Source organism: Nipponia nippon, unplaced genomic scaffold (genome assembly GCF_047370975.1).
Source record: "Nipponia nippon isolate SJK-2023a ecotype South Korea unplaced genomic scaffold, ASM4737097v1 scaffold_5, whole genome shotgun sequence".
NCBI classification, from domain to species: domain Eukaryota; kingdom Metazoa; phylum Chordata; class Aves; order Pelecaniformes; family Threskiornithidae; genus Nipponia; species Nipponia nippon.
The window spans coordinates 26,133,199-26,146,290 of record NW_028262369.1 but is presented as its reverse complement, the minus strand read 5'-3'; the positions used below and the strand labels follow the sequence as shown (position 1 = coordinate 26,146,290).

The 13,092-nt window shown below is 43.0% G+C and overlaps 2 protein-coding genes across 9 annotated transcripts in view; one reads left to right on the top strand and one right to left on the bottom strand.

The window, feature by feature from the left end:
• USP24 (ubiquitin specific peptidase 24) overlaps nt 1-7,780 on the bottom strand; it is a 67,673-nt gene extending 59,893 nt beyond the window's left edge. For 5 of the 8 annotated variants that reach the window (XM_087730772.1, XM_087730777.1, XM_087730775.1 and 2 more), the window contains exon 1: nt 7,324-7,779. In XM_087730772.1, coding sequence (XP_087586898.1) covers nt 7,324-7,629 — 306 coding nt within the window. In that variant the 5' untranslated portion in view covers nt 7,630-7,779. Of the gene's footprint in view, nt 1-7,323 lie in introns of all 8 variants that reach the window. The other 3 variants (XR_015698661.1, XR_015698662.1, XR_015698663.1) reach the window with 1 other exon arrangement.
• A 250-nt stretch (nt 7,781-8,030) lies between these two features.
• Nucleotides 8,031-13,092, top strand: part of LOC148052091 (uncharacterized) — a 351,328-nt gene continuing 346,266 nt past the window's right edge. Inside the window, exons 1-3 of the mRNA XM_087733536.1 lie at nt 8,031-8,179; nt 9,352-9,373; nt 10,336-10,420. Coding sequence (XP_087589662.1) covers nt 9,368-9,373; nt 10,336-10,420 — 91 coding nt within the window. The 5' untranslated portion in view covers nt 8,031-8,179; nt 9,352-9,367. The remainder of the gene's footprint in view (nt 8,180-9,351; nt 9,374-10,335; nt 10,421-13,092) is intronic.

The following is a 13,092-nucleotide window of genomic DNA, read 5'->3' as shown; positions in this document are numbered from 1 at the left end:
GCTTAAAGAACTTCTTTAAACTCATGTTAAGTGGCAGATATAGGAACAAAATTGAAGAGTATTTCCCAGCTGCCTGTTCTTGCCATCAGATCAAACTCATTCAACCCACATTGCTAAGAGCAAACTTGGTATCCTTTTACGAATATGACAATATTAGTAAGTCTCAGAAAATGGTGTCATATATGGAATTTCCACATTATGTTTCTTATTTGGCAATAAGAAAACCCACTATGATTTCCTAAATGTTTTACTGATGAACAGACATTTATTTGCAAGGTATAGTAACAGCTTTTAACTGTTTTAAGTCCTAAACAGATACAGCATCTTGCCCTTGCATTTTCATCCACAAGAAAATATCCGTATGCAAAATTTTTTGAGTACAGCGATAGATAGGAATGCTTTTTGTTATTTATGTTCTGCTAAGAGAAAGTAAGCTCATTGGGGAGATATATGGATGTTTTATTCTTTTTGCATAGAAATTAAGCTCTCTAGTTCAAATTTTTCCTATGCAGTACTTCATACAAGCAAATGTAGTCTTGTCATAAGAAAAAATATTAGTATTTCATCATGTTAATAAAAAGGAATGATACCAGTCTATCACTAAAGGAAAACAAATCCTATGTTACAGACTCCACCTAACTGAAGCTGATTTGGACTCTCACCTCACCATAAAGACGTCCTAAGAAAATTCTGATCTATTTAGTGGATGTTCTCACAGGAAGTTTTGGACACTGACCTTAACTGAGAGTAGTACAAGTGCATTATCAAGAATGCATGGTTAGACCAAACACTTCCTAGTAATTGTAAGGGATTATAACAAGTCAACCACAAAAACCCCATGCCCCTCCCTTCCCCTCATCTCTCACAACCAAGAACTGTATAAGACTGGGAATAAGAACACAATATGAATTTGAAAAATAAAAATAAATTCAGCAAAGCTAGAAAATAACTAGGATTTTGTAAAAACATTGCTTGTACTGGTCTCCCTGACTTCCAGGGTGATGATACGATGTTACTAAGCAATATTCCCCAATGTACTTGCCTAGTTGTTCAGAGATAAACACAGCACTAAGCATTACAGCAAAACAAAATAATCGAGGCTCTATAAAAATCACATTTGAATTGAAAGAGTCATTTGACTTAAGAAAGAGGAACACCTTTGCCCTTTTATACTATTATTACCATAGTATTTAGTGGAATCTGAGACAGATTTGTTACAACCACTTTTGGCAATGAATTTTAAAGTCTGATAACTAGTTGCAGGCCAGGGAGAGGTCATGGAAAGCACTGTTAAGAATGCCATTCATAAGGAACCAAGGAAAACACACTCATCTTGCATGTTTGCATGTGTTTTCAGTACTGTCTGTGGATATATTTAAAAAACTTACTCCATTAGCATAACTACAAACAGCCAGACTCTGAGTTGAAACCATTATTCCTCCCAACCCTCGAGCTTTCTTAAGCACAAAACCCTATGCTTATTTCCAAATAACTCAAAATAACTTTGTGTGGTATCAGATAAACATTGTGCTTTAGTACAGTAAAACAATGAATCACAAATGCTTAGCATTTCAGTACCTAAAATTAAGTCAATGCTTCTGTCTCCCTTTGCCAAAACACCAGGCATTAATAGATAAGTGCTGCAGAAACACTAGATAAAGTATTTATTATAACATTTTAGTGACCAAAGGTCAGGCTCTGGAAGGAAGAATTAATTCAATAACACTGCTAAACAGTCATCTGTACTTCTGTTCTGTGGATACATACTGATGTATAGCGAGACAGAAACTAGAACTGACTAAGCAGCTGACAACGAGTTTGAAATCAAGTTCTACAATGTATAATCACAAAATTGTGATTAACTAATAGCAAAAATCTTTAAATGCCTCTCAAGACTGCTCTGCTGGGCATCAGAACAAGAGAAGCCAGAACTGCTGTAAAGTAGTGAGCAGGAAGAGATCAAGTGGCAAGAAACACTGAGCACACTGGCTTTTTAATTAATTTTAATTTGGCCCATGAAGCATAACTGAAACATACATACCAAAGACTATTCCTATGGCAGCACAAATATGTGTTTTTTTCAAAATAAGAGCTTACAAAAGAAACAGGCACTTCCTTTCCATCTTTGCCCTCCTCATACAAAGAGCTACTGTTCCTTAATCCAAAAGCAATCCAAATGATTTGCTGGAATTAACTTCTAACACTGGCTAATTTGTTTTTATTCTCATTCTTCCACAGTATTTCACTTCCTTATTAAACAGCTGCCACAGAATAGCACTGTAAACTGGGAAGATGACCAGAAAATGCCTCCAGAGAACACTAGGCACTTCCTGCCCAGCTGAGAAGTTGGCTATAGAGAGTTGTCTCCTACCTCCACTGACCCCCACAGGCATCACCTTCGCCGATGAACCAGTAATTATAAAGTGCTTGTCTCAATCCGAGGATTACTCTAACCACCACATTACATGATAATGAGTTTATAAGTTATTCGAAACAAAGCTTACATTTAAAATTAACCAACTGCTCCTCTCAGTATTACCCCTATTTTCCCTAACTTTATGTAGCATCTCTATTAGTCTGTGTTATATCAAGAATGAAAACCAGGATATTTTCTTTCAAAATTCAAGAAAGCATTAACATAACCAGAACCTAAAAAGAGGTTCTACGCCAGGACCACTAAGTTTTGAAAAGAGTGATGCGGAAAACCAGGAATGCTAAAATACTAATTCCACTTGACATTCTGATGGCATCCAGCCAGGGACTCAATGCCAGAATCCACCACAGAGCTTTATTTAATTGCTTAATTGTTTTACAATGCCAATTCCTAGACAAGCCACACTGTAAAACTTCCACATGAGAATGCTGGAAATATTCACTTTTGCAAAGCTCAACACTACTTACAAGACAGGAGACTGACTTTAAATTTATAAAATTGTAGTGTGAAATCCACCTCATTTGTTTGAAGGCTAAACACCTTTTTTGTCTTTAAATAAATACAGCTCCTTCCATTCAAGGATCAAAGAACTTCACAAGCCTAACATCCATGGTATTCCTAATAAAGCACACGCTGTTATCCTCATTTTACACACTAAAAGCTAAAACAGAGGTTAAGTTACACACCCACCGTGACGCAGCGCATCTGTGGCAGAACTGCTTTCAGTACTGAGCTCTAATAATGAGGAGAGATAGGGTTTTGAACACAAGAGTTCCGCAGCATGACTAGTGAGAATGTTCCTGGCACTGTTACTCATTACAGTTGCTGGCCTGTTTCTTTTACAAAACCCCCTTCTCTTGAAATCAAACAGCATCTCAAAAACAATCTTGGAGAAGTTTTATTATAAACCTTATCTAGTAAAATCAGGCGTATATGAGCTTTTGATCCAGTTCAACCAAAAAAAAAAAATCAAAAGAGCACATGCTAAAGGAGACAGGAATAGCTGGAAGGTAATATAATCCGTTAATCACAATTTACCCAAAAGGTCATAGTAATGACTCTCAGAAGCTGTTTAAAAACAAATCATTATTTTAGTAAAGGTTATACAAACCACTGTTGTATGTTCAATATTTTGAGTGTAAGTGGCTTCCTACCCTTTACCGCAATTTTAGGTTCTCTAGTCACAATCCCCACATTCATTTGGCCTGCTCTTTTCCATCCCATTCCTCCACAACTCGTGAAAGTCAGCACTTATGGCACTCGTGGCAATTCATGGACACACTGACAGACGTTGTCATCACATTCATTTACAGTCTTATGTTAAATTATAAGGATTTAGCAGCAGTTCATAAAACAGCTTATCTGTCAGTCATATGAAAAGATGAGTACAACCCCCCCCCCCCCCCGCAAAGAATCACACTGTAAAAATCTGTATGCTGCCTAAGGAATACACACACAAATCCCAGATTCTTGCCAAAATGCACTTACTAGATTTACTTCCGCAAACAGCCATAAACATAGAAGTTATGTCAAACAGGCAAAGTTACCTCTTGTAAAAACGCAGGTGATCTCAGCCTATCAAAGTGGTTTGGTGCCACACAGGGCAAAACTTCAAACCAACTGTAAAACCTAGAGCTGGACTTCCTGCTATTTCAGGAAGACTGCACAAACGAATATGAAGCCCCCTTTGCACTTCCAAGTTTGTCTGGCCTTTTTCTTTTAATGAGTTAAGCATGGTCATGCTAACAGCAACACCAGAGTCACACCATAGCTATTAACTTAAAACTGAACCAATTGTACGCCCTTTGGAAGACATTAGCCTGCTGAAGCTGAAGTTTTAGCCCTCGTGAAAATGAATTTATGTATGTCTTCATCTCACGCATAGAAAACACAGAGTGCCTATCAGGCCATCTCATAGCAGCTGTCTTGCTTCTGGGCCAGTTATTCCAAATTCAGGCTTCTGTAACACTTCCAGACACCCCTGAAGACCAGCAGTCTGGACCACAGAAAGAGGATTCACACTGGTTTTACTATCTTATCTAAAGAAAACATGTTTTTACTGGTATGATAAATATCTCGTTGCTGTGCTGTTCTCAAAGAAAACCAACAGACGAGCCTTTCTTTGATCAACATGCTTACTGAACAGAACAGATTCTAACATTATGTAATAGAAACCAAATAAGCATATGCAAACATAATGGATTCATTACTCATTAGGGAAAAAGTGTTTGATCATTCATAAATCTATTCTTATATGCATGGTAAACTGTACTCAGCCAAAAAAAGAATGTAAATACAAAGCACACACCTGTTACATGTCTTGGAGAATGACTAAAGCTTTCTTGTTATTTTTAAATTAAAAAAAAAAAATAATCTAATCCTAACTTTTGTTCATGAAGAAGATTACTAGATCAGAAAATTTTGTTTAGGAGAAAATTTCTAATAATTGTGCTCTTTTGATTTATATGTTCATGTACGTTGCTGATGTATAAAATTCAAAAATCAAACATGCCACTACCTCCCCACTAAATAAAAGTTAAATCTGGTATTATGATGAGAAGGAGGAATATACACTCTAAGAGCTGTTAGAAAGAGAAATGATACCAAGGAAGAAAAACCGAAATAACATCTGAATTACCACAAGATAGTATGGGGTACAATATATTTCAACATAATGTATACGACTACAATGAATAATATAGCTATTTGTGCAATGGCTTTCTGTACAGCTCCATATGCCATGAGCTTGTGCTGAACGGAAAACTACTTACTGATTAACCATCTAAATAATAGCTGTAGTTTATTAAATGTAGTTCTAGATTACATTTGAGGAATAAAAAAACCAAGAACTGATTGTATACCATTTTTCTCCCTTCTATAATATATATGTCAAAAGCTGCTAGGTTGTACTGCAATATCAGACAAATAAGCACAGGCAACAATCCCAAGTCTTAAGATTTTTACAGGTATAACTCTTACTTTACAAAAATACTGTTTTGCATACATGTGCAGGAGTTGACAGATGCTCATATGCAAATGAATCCAATTACTAAACTGAGGCCTGAATTTATATAAAGTTTCACGTAGCAAGATACTTCAATCCTTCTGAAATGCCTGCTTTGTGCAGTCATTTGCCTATACTGAAATGTTTTGGCTTCCCTCCTGTGGGTTAACAAGAACACAAGTCAAAGCAAACAAGAACATGAGTGGCAAAGGAAACTACAAAGTGCAAGTAAGTTTGATCAGACATACAAGCTGAAATAATAGGGGGAAAAAATCCTCTTAGTCAGAGTTGTCAAAGTGTCATTTCTAATAGGAAGAAGAGGAGGAAAAAAAGTGCTTCTCTGAAGCACTTGAGAAACAGTGTTTCACTGACAGCTTCTCTTGAAATATCATACTGACAACCCAGATTGTCCCAACCATAACTATATCTGATAGGAAAATCCATCCTCCTGGTGGCTACAGAAATCTGCATGCAAACAAGCAGAACTCGCATTCACTCCCAGCCCTTCAAAGCAAAGGTTAGAAACCAGTTCCCTATTGCTTCCATCAGCGAAATTAAACAGTGACAACTCTGCACAGCACACATGCCGTCCCACAGATCACCTTAATCCACAAGCATACATCATCATCATCTTATATGAGCTAAGGATCTAACCCAGTTAATTCAGTGAACAGGATCACGTATCTTTATTCTTCAAGACTGGACTTCAATATACCAAGGCTATGGATACGGGTGATCTGTGCAAGTGTAGCTACATACAAGAAGTTACGTGCGTGCATTCTTCATACATATATAGATACATACACAAATGTACACAGAAAGATACCGCTTTTGGCACAGAAAATCCCCAGGATACTGTTCACTGAAGCCTGGGAGGGTAGATGAGTTTCCCTGGTTTTATTCGCGTGCTTAAGTATCTGCCACTGACCGCTTCTTGAGACAGAGACTACGCAAGGTGGCCCTTTGGTACTGCACAGCAGGGCTGTTCGCCTGTTCTCATCCCCACAAGTTCCATCGTCTGGGCACTACTAATCAGCTCTTTCCATATGAGCACTGTGGGAAGCTTTGGGAAAAAGACCTAGAGGAGGAGAAGGCTTTACAGGTAAGCACTACAAGATTGTTCCAGGCAGCAGGGAAAGCACCATGAGCCTATCTGCTGGCTGAGGAGTTCAGAGTTCTGGAAGAGGATGGAAGAGAGAAGAGAAAAAGGCAGACAAGGAGGAAGGAGAGAAACTGGGAAAGGCTGGTGTTCTCCAGCACTTCTATCTACTTCAGGTGCGTTTTAGAACACAGATATAATTTAAGTTATGAGTTAAAGGCTTTGCTTTAGAAATATTTGAAATCACTGCATTCCTATTTCAGAATTTATGCTTAGCTTATCCAAATAAAACTGTACCCAAAGCAACACCCAGACTGCACTTTCCTTCACATTGTGCAAACAGTTAAAAAAATTAGACAGTCATTAGTCACTCGGCTTATATGAGAAGGCACAAGAGGGGGAGGAAAAAAAAAAAAAATCCTACGGTAGCCACACATTCCTAGAATGCCAAGGAGAAGCCCGGGTGCTCTTCACCTTGCAGCGATCGCCGCGAACAGCGGCGGCGCGCGCTCCCCGGCACCGACCGGGAGCAAGCCGGCGAGGCGGGGGGGAGGGAAGCCGCCGGCACGCCGCCCCGGCCGGCGGGGAGCGGGGGCTCCCCTGGGGCACCTCCCGCGGGAGCCAGGCCCCGGGGCGACGCCTGCCCGCCGGCACCGCCGCCTGCCCGCCGGCACCGCCGCGGCAGGGAGGCTCCCGGGGAGCTCCCACCCGCCCCGCGGGGAGGCCGGCGCTGACTGACGGGAGGCCGGCGCCGGGGCAGCCCGCCCGGGGCAGGCCGCAGCTCACCTCGGTCTCCACCACTTCGTGGTAGGCGGGCGGCGGGTCGAAGCCGCCTCCTCCGCCGCCGCCGTCCCCGTCGCCGCCGCGGGGGCCCTGCCCGCCGGCGGGGGAGCCGTGCCCGCCCGGCGGGCCCTGCCCGCTCTCCATGGGCTCGTAGCCGCCGTAGTGGAGGCCGGGCCGCTCGTTGGTGAGCAGCGCCACGGCCTCGTTGATGTCGTTCTTGGCCAGGCGCAGGGCCTTGCGGATGGCGGCGGCGTCCGAGAAGCCCATGCAGAGCAGCGTGGTCATGTGCTGCTCCTCCTCGCTCTCCATGGCCGCGCCGCGCCGGGCCGGGCCGGGGGCGAGGAGGGAGGAGGGGGCCGCGAACCGAGGGGCGCCGGGCTCAGGCGCTGCCCGCCCCGCGCGCCGCCATGTTGACGGGAGCGCCTCTCCCCTCCGCCGCCGCCGCGGCGGCCGCCCCCGCCCCCCCGCGCGCGCCCTCACACACGCGCCCCCTTCGCCCCGCCCTCAGCCCGGAAGCGGCGGCGAAGCCCGGCTGGGGAGCGCACGCCGGGCCCGCGTCACGTGAGGGGGGACGCAGCGGTGGAGGTGGGGGGGGCCGCAGGGCGGGCATGAATGGATGGGCGGGGGACGGGGGAGGAATGCGAGGGGAGAGGCTGTCGCCATAGCAACGGGAGCGGGTGGGCGTGGCCGGCTGTGTCACGTGAGGGGGAGCGGCGTTGCCAGGGGAACGGGACCCCGGCTGGAGGGTCGGGCCTCGCTGCGGCCTGGCGGTGCCTCAGCGCCCCGAGCGGCGCAGCCCGCCTAGCGGGAGCTCGGCTGCCGGGGGCAGGCTGCACGGCCGGCCTCCTGCCCGCTGCCGGTAGTTCCTCGTTTAATTACGGCTCTTAGTAGTGAATAAGTCCCGCAGGGGCACGGCCGGGGGGGCGGTGGCTGGGCTTTCAGTGCGAAACACGAACAGGCCCGGGGAGAGCGGGGGTGAGGGGGCGCTAGGCAAGGCGGGAAAGCGGGCGGGGGCTGGCGCGCCAGGTGGGTGCCTGCGGGGAGGGAGGACGCTGCTCGGGCAGGCGGCGGGCAGGTGTCCTCTGAGGTGATGAGGGTCGGTTTTAAGGCGAAACGAAGTCCTGGCCCCTGCCGAAAGCTCCTGCCCTGCCTGCACTTGCGGGTGGCAGCTGGACAGGAGTCCTGGGACGGAGGAGGTGAGTGGCGGCGTTTTGGGCCTGCCCGAGTGGAGCATGTGGTTTCCAGAAGTGCACCGAGAAGTTACTATCTGACCGCATGCTGGGCGCTGCCAGCTTCCAGCTTATTTCTCTGTAGAAATGTGTTCTTCAAGTGTATAATATAGCAAAGAGAGATGCAAGTCCATACAAAATGAAGTAGAGTGCAATCAGGTAGCAAAAAAAAAAAAATCAAAAATTGCTGGTGCCCAAAGCAGAAAATAAGTTGCATATATTTCTTAAACACAGCTAGTCAGCTCTCGTAGCGCGTGAAAGTCAGTAGATCTGGATATCCTGGCAATCTCCCAGGCAAAATTTATCACCTCCTTTTAATGATGTGTTTTCTATGTCCAGAGATGAGGAGGAAGGAAGAAAAAGATAAAAGATTTGTCAGGATCAGTGCTGGTATCTGCATATATACATTTATCTTTGGAGGCTCGTGTTTCCTGGCAAACTATTTTGTGTTAACAGTGGCTGATATCACTGAAAGCACTGAAAGGGGTTAGGAATCTAGAAACAGCTGTTTGAAGTCTTAGATACAAATGGCATTCAGTGTAAAGGACTCTTTCAAACGTAGGGGACACCAACAATATTTAGATGTCTAACCTACATGAACTTTCAGAGCTCAGTGTCTGTCTCCTGGGTTTGCCTGTAGAAAGAGACAAACTGATGGATCAGTCTGTTGGACTGGCAAGGTTTCGGATTAATTTTTAGATTGCAGTATGCCACCAGTGGTCTCATATTCCTTGTATTCTGACCCAAAAGGTAATCGTGACTCCTTCATCTTGCTCATTCATCTCTGATTTTTTTCCTGTAGGCTGACATTCAGCGGAATGGAGGTAATGTGCATATGACTCTGAGCTTCAGCTTCTGGATCTAAGGAAGGTCTTTCATTCACACTGATCTCCAGTTATAAAAGAAACTGTTATGGCTCAAGCTTGGCAGGCTTCAGAAAAATTCCAGTACTTCAAATGTATTCAATTAATATGCTGAATATTGACTCACTGCTCATATGACCAACATTTAAATTACACTTTCTCATTTTTGGCGCATATTATAAATAATGGTTTAATCCTCACAGCCTGATGAAGTCAGTTGGCATCATTTTCCCCTACTAATGGAAGAAAAATCTGTAGGAAAAAGTAATATCTTTTATTAGATGTCATTATTGCTTTCAGATTCATTTCAAGGAAGTGCTTCTGTAAATTTACGCTGAGCTAACTAATGAAAACATACCAAAAGTAATGGCGGAACTGATTGTAATCCCAGGTGACTAAGAAAGAAGAGAATGCTTTACAGTTGAGTTACCTATGCTCTATAGTCCAGTTGTCCTGAAGGAAGTTTGAAGGGAATTTGAATTTTCCAATATGTAAGGGTAACACTGGACATAGCAGCTCGACATAACTGGCGGTGAGGTGCACTGGTCCTAAAATTAGTTTTTACAGACTTCCCTGACAGCATCTCTCTTGAGACTACTTAAAGGACAAGATCGTACATTCCAGCTTAGTGAAAGAATGGGTGCATCTTTTTCTAGAAGTTATTTGGCCTGAAAGTCCCAGTCTGCAAATGTTTCTCATTCATTGTCACTTCAAGAAAAGTTGCAGGGAGAAGAACAGCAAACTTGTCTAACTGAGAACAAGAAAAGCAGTGAATGAGTCTTTCCTTATGGGGCACCAGGAGGTGCAGGGAGACAAGGCAAAGAAAGAAATTGAAGTGGAGAGCAAATAGCCTCAAGATCTGCCTTTGGATAACTTGGAATTTCATATGACACGTATTTACTAGTTATTTGATCGCGTTACAGAATGCATCATATGTGTATCCTGAAGCATGTCTGGAACCTCTATGTTACAGAACAGAGACATTTTGGAACAGAAACTACTGTTTTGGTAAGTGGTCATGCTGTGACATCGAACCTGGCTTTTTGGGTTGACCATGGTGTTGCCAGGTAGCCTAAAAATAGAGTTTGACAGAAAACTGCAATGACTTCCGCAGAGATGTTACAGTAGGAGTGTTTGGTTATTTTGTCTTTTTAACTGAAAATGCTTTTATGCTTTTCCTGGTAAACTTGTTTTAAAGGCAGTCCTGTGTTTACAGCTCGCTCACTATTCAAACAGCAAATGCGGTGTTTTCCCTCAAAGAGAAACAGCTGTATTGTTCTGGTGGAACATACACATGCAGCCGAACTAAGAGTGACTCCCTGGCTTGTTGAACTTGAAGATGTCCCTTGTGGTTTACAGCTGTTGGGGAATGACATCCAAAATCTCAGATGTAGTTGGAAAACATCCTTTGCCACCCTGATTTTGTTTCCCTCTTTGTTGTACCTTCGAGCCATGATTGTTACATATATACTTAGAGACTTTGATAGAAGGGTATGTAAAGTTTGTTACGTTGCCACCAAATCTTTAATTTTATGTATATGTTTTATTCAGGATAAAAAACCATCTTTCTCATATTTTGTTAGAAGTACCATAGGAATATATTACCAAGGAAAGCTTAGTATGAGCTAAAACTTACTGTTCACGAATCTTTTGTAAATAATGACTAAATATGGGAAATCAGGACAAAATTTAATCACAAGGCTCCACCACTGTATGGTACATAAGCACAGAAGGAGTTGTATGAAAACTGGAGTTACAGTAGCTAGAAGAAATTCCTTTGCAGTTGTTGCATGAATGAGGAATGTGTGTGAGTCTATGAAACCCAGCTCCTTCGTTTGGAAGGGAAGAACACTCTTTTTCTCACTGATGCTAATGGTTTGGGATTAGGCACCTAATATAGTTGGATCTCACGATAATAGTAAGAGGCTTCTGTCCTATCTGCCATACGAACAGAAACACTCTCCACAGGCTGCAGGGTAAATGTTTTTTGTAGGCAGCAAAGCAAATGGCATTGTCTTACAGGAAATCTCATCACCCAATAGAGGCAAGAAGGTAACTTCCTGGTGAGAAATATCCTGTCTCTCTACCCCTAAACATACCAAGCACTGACAAGAGGAATATGTTTACAAAGGCTTCCATAATCTTACCGTTTGGATGAGCAAGGCACTTCTTGCTTTTTAGTGGAACTCTTTTAAGGAACTCTCTACTACCTGAAGAAGGAGTATCTGAGATATTGTAGAAACCAGTTTTTGTATAGTGTTGTGAAGAATTAATTTAGGTTTTCTGGAATGACTTTATCTTTCCTTCCTTCCTTTTATTCCTTGTCCCACCCAGTCTCTTCCAGTTTCCTGCTTCTGCTTTATTTATAGCTAAATGTAATAGGTGAGATTTAAGAAAGTGCCCTCAGGGACTGGATAGTGCAAATCCCCCTGAATTATTGAAAATCACATTTCTTAGATGTAGATATTGATGAATCGTGTTTGGTTGCCTTTAGCAGAGGGGTTAAAAGCATTTGTGTAGTGAAGAACTATGTAAACGGTCTGAAAAGTACACTTGGCAATGGACAGATAAAATGCATTTGACTCCTCAGGTAGCTATGCAGCTTCACACAAAAAAAAGATTTTAGCAGACACAAGAAGTGTGTGAATCTATTCACGAGCACCAGCTGACAGATTCATGCAATATACTTTTAGACTTTAGCCAGGAGTTTTTTCTGCCTTCACAGCTTTTGGCCAGCTAGAAAGGAGATTTGTACTGGGGCAAAGCCTGCTGTCAGCAGTGATTTGCAAAGAAGCAGTTTACTTTGGTTTCAAGCTGGGACTCATGTACACTAGTAATCATAATTACAATATTTAGCTCTAATACAGTGCTTTTAAGATGGGTATCTAACAAGCCTTATAGGGGATGGAGTGGTATCATTAGCTCCTCAACATGTATTAATTTTTACAACTGCTACAAACCATAGTGGGGCTGAAATGGAAAGAAGTAAGGTGAACAGATCTCGTGGTGTTGATGCACCTCCTCCAGCAAGTCTGTCCCTGTTGTTATTCTAGTGTCCAAAGGGAACAGGAGCTGAACCATGACCGTTTTTTCTGCAGCAGAAGCTGAGTACCCGCTGGTCTCCAGAATACAAAAATGAAGTTTCCTACTGTTTCCCTTGAATGGAAGCAGCATGATGTGAGCGTGAAAAGAGTGGAACAGTATGTTAAGGGAAACAGGACTGAAAGGAGAGAACAGCTGACTCCAGGGGCTCAGCAGATCTGCCCCCTCTGCTTCACTGTATGGGTTTGTTTTCAGCTCTTCAACTCAGACCATCTCGTGAGTCTCACAACACGTCTCCACAGCTCTGGGCTGGAAAACGAAACAACTGCAAGGAGGTTCTTCATTCTTCCTGAAACAAGCTTTACAAGCTGTGGAAAATGAAAGCTAAGGCTGAACTTGAAAACAAGCTGAAAGCACTAAGATGCAGACATGCAGAGTGAAGCCATTCAACAGAATCAGATTTGGAACAGAGCCCTGAAAAAACCTGCAGTTATGACTAATCCATTTTTAATGTGTGTGGTTGTAGGTAAAATCACTTCTTTTAAAGATAATTTCTCTCCCTATGGTTACAGTTCTTTACTGTCATTTTAGATAAATGATGTGTTGACATGTGAATTCAGTATCAGATGAACTGCAAT